The 9,208-nt window shown below is 33.3% G+C and overlaps 1 protein-coding gene across 2 annotated transcripts; it reads left to right on the top strand.

Annotated features, from left to right (window-relative positions):
- Window positions 1–87: 87 nt before the first annotated feature.
- On the top strand, window positions 88–8,883 carry LOC144852601 (serine/threonine-protein kinase VRK1-like). Of its 2 annotated transcripts, none has more exons than XM_078710509.1 (12): window positions 88–142; window positions 670–711; window positions 1,463–1,609; window positions 1,961–2,016; window positions 2,114–2,183; window positions 2,589–2,785; window positions 4,396–4,494; window positions 4,781–4,913; window positions 5,457–5,574; window positions 6,136–6,200; window positions 6,987–7,560; window positions 7,993–8,883. In XM_078710509.1, the coding sequence occupies exons 2-12, from the start codon at window positions 696–698 to the stop codon at window positions 7,994–7,996; spliced, it is 1,479 nt and encodes a 492-aa protein (XP_078566635.1). In that variant the 5' UTR covers window positions 88–142; window positions 670–695; the 3' UTR covers window positions 7,997–8,883. The 2 variants fall into 2 exon arrangements, with proteins under 2 accessions (XP_078566635.1, XP_078566634.1); XM_078710508.1 differs by having other exon boundaries at window positions 6,987–7,556; window positions 7,993–8,878.
- Window positions 8,884–9,208: the final 325 nt, after the last annotated feature.

Here is a 9,208-nt window from a genome sequence, read left to right as displayed (position 1 = left end):
ACGTAGTGAACCTTGGCCAATAAACAACCGATATGTATAACGGTAGGCCAATTGTTATGTTATCTGCTGCCATCTTTCGATTGAACTTGAAATTTTGCGGGGAATTTCTCAGAGAGTGGATGTCATTACATCAAATAAATTTGTAAGTTTCAACACTTTAATGACAATAAATGAGTAGAATAATGACTTTTCCTTTGAAATTAGCCTTAGGTTAACTTTATTAATAGTTTAACACATGTTTATTTGTTTTTGGTAGGCAATAAACACGTATAGTAGGGCCTAATAATACTCTTCTAGAGTGGAGTTAGTTCGCCTAGCTAGGCCTAGTTAGTACTAGTACTAGCCTAGTAGTAGTAGACTCACTACTGCGAGAATACACTGCCAGCCAGTGCCACTACTCTAGGTCTAGACTGTTGTTAGTAGAAGGACTAGGCTAACGTATATTATTTTAGTATGGCATGCAGCATATAATTTATACTAGATCCTAGCCGCCCAAGGTCTGTTCGCCGGGTTAATAACTATATAGTATAAACTATAATTGCTAAAATAACACTCTATACTAGGCTAGGCTATAGAGGATATAATAATTAAATAAAACTAATATTTAATAATATTAAAATAACATTTTTACTCTCTGTATATTTTATATATACATTATTCATTCAACAGATATCAGATTTTAGAAGACATTGGCAATGCCTGGATCAAAAGGTTGGACATTTTAAATAAACAGTCTTTCAACTAATTTAATAGTTTTTTATTTATTTATTTGTTAAATTCTTATCTTTATTTTTCATACGTTAATTTTTCCCCAGGTCTTTCTTTTTATTGTTATAATATTTATTTGTCTCTCCTTAGGCAATCCTGCCACAATGTTCTTAACGTTTTGAGGTTCTGTCTCTTTTACATCTCAATTTGTCATTGTTTTTTTTACTATTTGTCTTTTGTACGAAAAGAAATGTCTTTGGAAATGTAAAAAAAAAAGGAATATTTCTCTTTTTTTCATTTTAAACTGTATGTAACTTTATCACATTTAATTAAATTGTTTTATTAATGTATTCACTTTTTTATTTTGACCGATTTAATTTAGTAGTGGAGCTGTAGCTTGGTGGTTAACGTGCTTGCCTTCCAATCCCAAAGTCCGGGGTTCAATCCTGACCTAGTGCCAGGGTTGTAACTCATGGCTCTTTCAACTCTACACCCTAAGCCTCAAATGAGGCTTAGTTTATAAGCACGATAAGTTATTAAATGGTTTATCCATCCTGTAATTGGCGAGTTACTCTCCGTTGGATGCATATGAAATAACATTTTTGAAAAATTAAAAAAGATTTTGACCTGCACCTAGCATCTATTTCATGCACTTTAAGGAGCATTGAACTCATGCACATGTTCTTACAACTTACTGTTCTTACTACTGTTCAACTTACTACTAATCTTTAATTTTCCAAACTTATTATTTAAGCTGGTGCAGCAAAGCCTAAAAAAGCAAGAGCGTACAAGCTGCCTAAGCCTCTTCCTGAGGGAGAAATACTGACGGAGCATTCCGGGAAAAGACAATGGCGTATTGGATCAATTATCGGACAGGGAGGCTTTGGATACATCTACCTAGGTAAATAATGGAGCTTTAGATTGGTGGTTAACGTGCTTGCCTTCCAATTTCAAGATCCGGTGTTCAATCCTCACCTAGTGCCAGGGTTTTAACTCGCGACTCTTTCAACTCTACTCCCTAGGCCTCAAATGAGACTTGGTTTATACATTATAAACACAATAAAATTGTTTATCCATCCTGTAATTGACGAGTTTGTGCTCGCTGTTGGATGCATACGAAATACAAATATTAAAAAAATATATATAGTTTATTTTTATTATTTGGGATGTAACTAAATTATAGGCTTATTTTTCCTAGTTGCAAAACAAAACAAAGGTGCAAAACAAACTGAATTTTATTTATTTTTTTCAGCATCAGACAATGTAAAAGAAAAGGTGGTGGCAGAAGCACAACATGTATTAAAAATTGTAAGTATATAGTCCATCATAAATCCCATCATTTTATTTTTTGAACTTTGTATAAAATTAGCTGTTCAGTGAAACATGATTTAATTTATATTGCTAGGAACCACAAGGAAATGGGCCGCTTTTTGTTGAATTACACTTCTATCAACGGGCAGCTAAGGAAGAAATGTGTAAGTAATTTTTTAATTTTAAATTATCAATTTTTTTGCAATTTACGAACTTTTAATTCGAAATTCGAGAAAAATTTGTAATTGATTGTTGCAAGTTCCCACAATCATGTTGATTAATATCACGGAACTTGAAGTCAGTGTGGTGGCAGTCTTTCACAGCTGGGTATTGTTCAGTGTTTTGTTGATCTAAAATCTTGAAAACTAAGACCTAAGATATCTTATCTTAGTAAGGTTACATTTTATATTTGTATTTTATATGCTTGTAATCTACTCATAATTCAATTTTTATTGCAAAGACTAAAAAATAAAAACCAGAATATAAAATCTTCATATTTCTAAGAAAAAAGAAATCTTTGTCATTTATAATTGATTAATTATTATGTTGGCATGGCTGTTTTATTTTAGTGGAGCAGTTTCGTAAATCTCACAAGCTACCATACGTAGGTGTTCCAAAGTTTATCAGTACTGGTCTACACGAAACCAACAAAGTAAAGTACCGCTTCATGGTCATGCAGCGGTTTGGTGAGGATTTATACAAAAAGCTTAAAGCTACGAATCAGCGATTTACACCAAAAGTAACGTACATGCTTGCAAAGCGTATAGTAAGTTTATTTCCAATCTTTTACGAAAAGTACTCTCCTCTGAAATCTCTTTAAAATAAAACTTATAAACCATATTTGGTGAAACTTACTCCATATTTGGTGAAACTTAATCCATATTTGGTGAAACTTACTCCATATTTGGTGAAACTTACTCCATATTTGGTGAAACTTACTCCATATTTGGTGAAACTTACTACATATTTGGTGAAACTTAATCCATTTTTTGTGAAACTTATTCCATATTTGGTGAAACTTTCTCCATATTTGGTGAAACTTTCTTCATATCTGGTGAAACTTTCTCTATATTTGGTGAAACTTTCTTTATATTTGGTGAGACTTACTCCATATTTGGTGAAACTTTCTCCATATTTGGTGAAACTTTCTTCATATCTGGTGAAACTTTCTCTATATTTAGTGAAACTTTCTCTATATTTGGTGAACCTTTCTCCATATTTGGTGAAACTTTCTCCATATTTGGTGAAACTTTCTCTATATTTGGTGAAACTTTCTCCATATCTGGTAAAACTTTCTCCATATCTGGTGAAACTTTCTCTATATCTGGGGAAACTTTTTCTATATTTAGTGAAGCTTTCTCCATATTTGGTGAAACTTTCTCCATATCTGGTGAAACTTTCTCTATATTTGGTGAAACTTTCTCCATATCTGGTGAAACTTTCTCCATATTTGGTGAAACTTTCTCTATATTTGGTGAAACTTTCTCCATATCTGGTGAAACTTTCTCTATATTTGGTGAAACTTTCTCCATATCTGGTAAAACTTTCTCCATATTTGGTGAAACTTTCTCCATATTTGGTGAAACTTTCTCTATATTTGGTGAAACTTTCTCCATATCTGGTGAAACTTTCTCTATATTTGGTGAAACTTTCTCCATATCTGGTGAAACTTTCTCCATATCTGGTGAAACTTTCTCTATATTTGGTGAACTTTCTCCATATCTGGTGAAACTTTCTCCATATCTGGTGAAACTTTCTCCATATCTGGTGAAACTTTCTCTATATTTGGTGAAACTTTCTCTATATCTGGTGAAACTTTCTCTATATTTAGTGAAGCTTTCTCCATATTTGGTGAAACTTTCTCCATATCTGGTGAAACTTTCTCTATATTTGGTGAAACTTTCTCCATATCTGGTGAAACTTTCTCCATATCTGGTGAAACTTTCTCTATATTTGGTGAACTTTCTCCATATCTGGTGAAACTTTCTCCATATCTGGTGAAACTTTCTCCATATCTGGTGAAACTTTCTCTATATTTGGTGAAACTTTCTCTATATCTGGTGAAACTTTCTCTATATTTGGTGAACTTTCTCCATATGTGATGGAACTTTCTCCATATTGGTTAAACTTTCCCCATATTTGGTGAAACTTTCTCTATATTTGGTGAAACTTTCTCAAAATTTGGTGTTTCATAGATAAGCATGGTATACATATAGTTAGATTTACATTTCATTAGTTCCCAGGAGAGAAAGAAATTTGCCTATTTCATTTATTTATTTAATAATCAAATAAAATGGGTTCCTTTTTTACCTTTGACACTGATGATGAGCATCTTATCACTAACTAAACTCCACTAATGTTTGTTATTTGTTGCAGTTAAATACCTTGGAATATCTGCATGAAAATGGGTATATACATGCTGATATTAAAGCTGCTAATTTGATGATGGGACATGGCCCCAAAGCTGAAAACCAAGTAAGTGCTAAATTATCTATTTCGTGCATAGCTTACCTGGATAAACCAACATTAGCCATTCTCTCCAAAGAGAGCAAATAATAAATTTAGATTAGAAGAGTTTTGTTTAAAGCATATTCCATTCAATATTTCACAAATGACCAGGAGTTATAAAATACTGAAGCTAATCATAAAAGTTTGTGAGCATGCTCAGATATATGTTATGCATGATGGCCTTGATAAATCATGTGTTGCATAGTGCAAAGCTAGAGAGAGATTATAGTTCAGTTTTACTTTTATAATACAGTTGTTTTTGGTTGACTATGGACTTGCCTATCGCTACAAACCCGACGGAACTCACAAGCCTTACAAAGAAGATCCCAGGAAGGCGCACGATGGTACACTTGAATACACAAGTCGTGATGCGCACAAGGGAGTGGGTAAGCTTGAAACTTCTGTACCAAACTATGTGTCCACTTAATAGTGTTAAAACATATATTACCACTTGTTCAACCGGGAAATGTCCCTTTAATAAAGGTGTCCTCTGAATAGTATAGGGGTGGCAAAAATACCTGCCTTGTTCGAATATAGTTCAAAACCTTTCCATGTACATGTATAACAAAAATGATGATATAAATCCAAAGGCAAATTACTGAAAAAATGAATAAAATAAGCAGAAAGCTAAATCAACATGATAAAGCAAAACAGCCAGTCAAATTAGCAGAGCTTTCGGACAACACTAGCCCTTCATCAGTGCAAGTGAGAGTAAATTGAGAATATTAAGCAAGACAAGCGCTGCCTGAGAGGACTGGAATAAAAGAAATAAAAACAAAATACTAAGTTTACAAAAAACAATAAAACATTTTTAAAGTTTCTGAAAGTCTCATGATATAGTAGTACACTCAATGATAGTTTCTTGTTTATTTTTACCAATACAAATTGGTAAATGCTTACTTATTACACACTGTTTTCTCTCTGTTTAGTACCATCTAGAAGAGCAGATATTGAAATCTTAGGTTACAACATTTTACATTGGTTAAGTGGCAAACTTCCTTGGGACAACATTCAAGATCCTGATAAAGTCAGTGATATGAAACAAAAGTAAGATACTCATGTTGTATTTATGCACTGAAGTATAGTATGAAGGGACACATGTACAAAGTGTCCTCCTAATAGGAATGTCCATATTTTGTCCCCCTAAAAAAAAACTTTTTTTCATTTGTTTTTGAATAATAATATCACATAATAGTTACTCACTTTGAACAAAAACTGGATCGAAAAAAATTACCTGACAAAAATGTAATTTAAAGCAAAAAATGCTTAAATTGTCTGTCTGTTTTTTGGGTCTTTTTAGTGAAGTAAGTGAAATAATTTAATAATAATAATCTTTATTAAAAATGCAAAATGGCCTATTTAAAGTCTGATTATTTTATTCTTTATTTTTATGTTTTTGGGGGACAATACATCTTTAATAGGTGTGTCCCCTGAATAGGAGGGAATCCCCTGAGAAAGAGTTGCTTGTAGTGTTATAACATATATTGCCGCTCAAGATTCCAATCCCAATGCCCTTCTCTCCATTTCCACTGCCCACCTCCACTTTGTTTTATTTTCCTCCTGCCTTCTGGAAACCATGCTAAGGCTGTTGTATTTGTTTATCTGTAGGTACATGTTGGATGTCAGTGGCTTGCTTGGTGAATGTTTTGGAGGAAAAAGTTTCACAGGAAAAGGTAAAGTATAGAATAGAATATAAAGAATAGAAATACCCTATATAGTTATGCTGTTTCCAGGATGAACCAATTACAGTAGCAACTAGAGGGTACTCCGAGAGTACAAACCTCCGCCTACTGTAAAATTCCCCTACATGAAATGTCCCCGGAAAATATATATATTTTTTTTTTTTTTTTTTTTTATTAGTTCTAAGTGTAAATAGGCTAACTGCACACTACAAAGTTGTGAATGAGAGTTTGGTGTAATGGTTATGTATCCAGCCTCTCACAGTTGAGATCGCTGGTTCAAGTCCCGTTAAGTTTTTTTTTTTTTGTGGACCTTGATCTTTGACCCTGACCCTTCAAAATTTAAACACAATTATATGATGAGTCATTGATCATTGTGGCTAAGTTTGGTGAGAATCGGATAAAAACTGTGGCTCTAGGCAGTAAAATAGTTTTTTGTTAGTTGTGACCTTGACCTATGACCTTTTCCCCTCCCAATCGAACTCGTCCAAGCTTTTGGGGCATAGATCATTGTGGCCAAATTTGGTGAGAATCGGATGAAAACTGTGGCCTCCAGGCTGTTCACAGACACACACACAAACACACACAAACATACAGGGGTGAAAATATAACCTCCTTGGCGGAGGTAATAACACTTTCAATGATGAATAACATTATCAATGATATTTAGTTGTAAAAGTGTCAATTTGAATTATGTCATCTTAACTTCTCATCTGAATGATGATACAGAGCGGTATTCGTAAAATGCATTTTTTCTTTTCTAAATCTTTTGTATGACAGCTGAAGTTGAAAAATACTTAAAATATGCACAAAGATTGAAATATGAGGAAAAACCAGACTATGTTCAACTAAGAAAACTTTTTGAAGACGCCCTGAAAAAGAACGGCTTGAAAGACGATGGCAAGTTTTCTTTCGAAAGTGTAACGAACAGTCCAGTTAAAACTGCTAAATCAAAGGGGAAGATTCCAGCTAAACGGAAATCAGAAGATGTCTCAAATGGCAGCCCAAGAAAAAAGGTAAAGTCACCAAATGGTACGTCTTCCGGGGAGGTTTCCCCAGAAAAGAGAAGAAGTCCAAGAAGAAGGCCCCAATCACAGAAGGTTGCTCCTGGAGGAGAGAGTTCTCCAGCTAAGAGAAGAAAACCAGTTGGGGGAACCAAAAGAAAAATCACAAGTTCCTCCTCCGATTGTGCAGATGAAGAACCGAAGCCACAAATAAAAAAACAAGGGGCAGCAGGAAATAGGAGGATGAAAAAGGAACCTGCAGTGTGCTCCATATCGTCGTCGGATACTTCAACAGAAGAAAAGAAACAGGCTTCACCAAAGAAACAACTTCAATCCAAAGTAAAAAGTAAGTAAGTAAAATAATAATTTCTCTTTGAACAATGTTTCCTAGTCTTTTACATTGCTTTTTTTTATTATTTCTCATCTAGCAAAATTTCTTATACAGTAGAACCCCCTCGTTTGGCACACCTATATTTCAATTTTTTATTTCTACATACTACTAGACTACTGCTACAACCAAGTACATGGAGGATGCATATTTTAAGTTAATAAGAACCCTTAGAAAATAATAAATATTGACAATAAAAATAATTAAAAGCAATAAATGAATGAATAAAAAAGGTGACACCCTTATTAAGGGGACACTTACACATGAATCAAACAAGGGGAAATATGTTTTAACACTAAGGCCACCCCCTATTCAGGGGACACCTTTAAAGGGGCTTCTACTGTATTACTTTTCAGTGTTGTGATTTTTCTTCTCTACTTCTTCTATACTATAGGTAAACCAGTAAAGAAAACAGCAATCAAAAATTCAAAAAGAAAAAAAATGACTGATACAGAGATCCAAACATCGCCAGGCTTGTTGCAAAGATACATTGACAGTAGAATCTCAAAATAAACGAATTGCAGAGAAAAAAACGTATACTCACTCACATTCCCTTTATTCTCTTCTCTTCCCCCCCCCCTCCTCCTTCTTCCACTTGAAAATATTTTTAAATATCTTGCCAGCAAAGGTTGATTTTGGACTGTATACTTGCTGGTTACAGTTACAAACAAATTCACTATACGATACACAATATTTATTTATCAAAATTAAACATACACTCAAACACTCCTTTGGGATACCTCTATTAGGGGACACTTTCCAATGACATAAACAAGGGGAAATATATGTTTTGGCACTACAACCAACCCCTATTCTGGAGACACTATTAATGAGACACTTTTTTGGGTCCCGAAGGTGTCCCCTTAATAGAGGGTTCTACTGTAGATTCTTATCAAACGCATAAAAACTAATGCCCTCTGTAGGTAGGTAGGTAGTTATCAATTCAAACAACACACTTTATTAGAACATTTAAATTATATAGAGTAAAACAGTAAGGTCAATCAATCAATTCCATACAGTAATAAAACAAGTTGATGCTTATTAATACCCAAAATACTGCACTAAAAAGTTATTGGAATATATTATTAGTACCAGTAATTATATTGATGATGATCTAACATATTTGTTTTAATTTCAATTAATAGATTTGTGTTTATTTAAATTGAAAAGCTAATTTTTCTTTGTTTTTCTTACAATGTACGTCCTAATTTCATAAAAATGTACATATATTTTTTGTTTAAAGCTTTGATCAAAAACCACTTTCTAGATTCTAGAACTACTGTACTTGCTTTTTTTCTAATGAATTGTAAAATAAATGTTTTATGTAAAATATGAATATTGATATTTTATAATCCATAACATTTCTTGGAATACAATATTGTATTTAATAGACAAGTTTAATCTTGCCTTTCCGCCCACTCTCGAAAGTTGTTTATTCGGAAACTGTTTCTTTGTAGTAATGCCACTGAACAGGTGCTCAAATTTGCCAGTTGCCTAGTGCATGTGCATATCATAGGGTAGCAGTCGACATTGTCAACATGAAAATCTAAGTCTCTGATGACTTGAAATGAAAATGCCAGGCATAGAATAAAAATTTGTAAAAAATGTAA

The sequence above is a fragment of the Antedon bifida genome, chromosome 9 (genome assembly GCF_963402885.1).
Source record: "Antedon bifida chromosome 9, ecAntBifi1.1, whole genome shotgun sequence".
NCBI classification, from domain to species: Eukaryota; Metazoa; Echinodermata; class Crinoidea; order Comatulida; family Antedonidae; genus Antedon; species Antedon bifida.
This window is presented reverse-complemented; position numbering and strand designations above follow the sequence as displayed.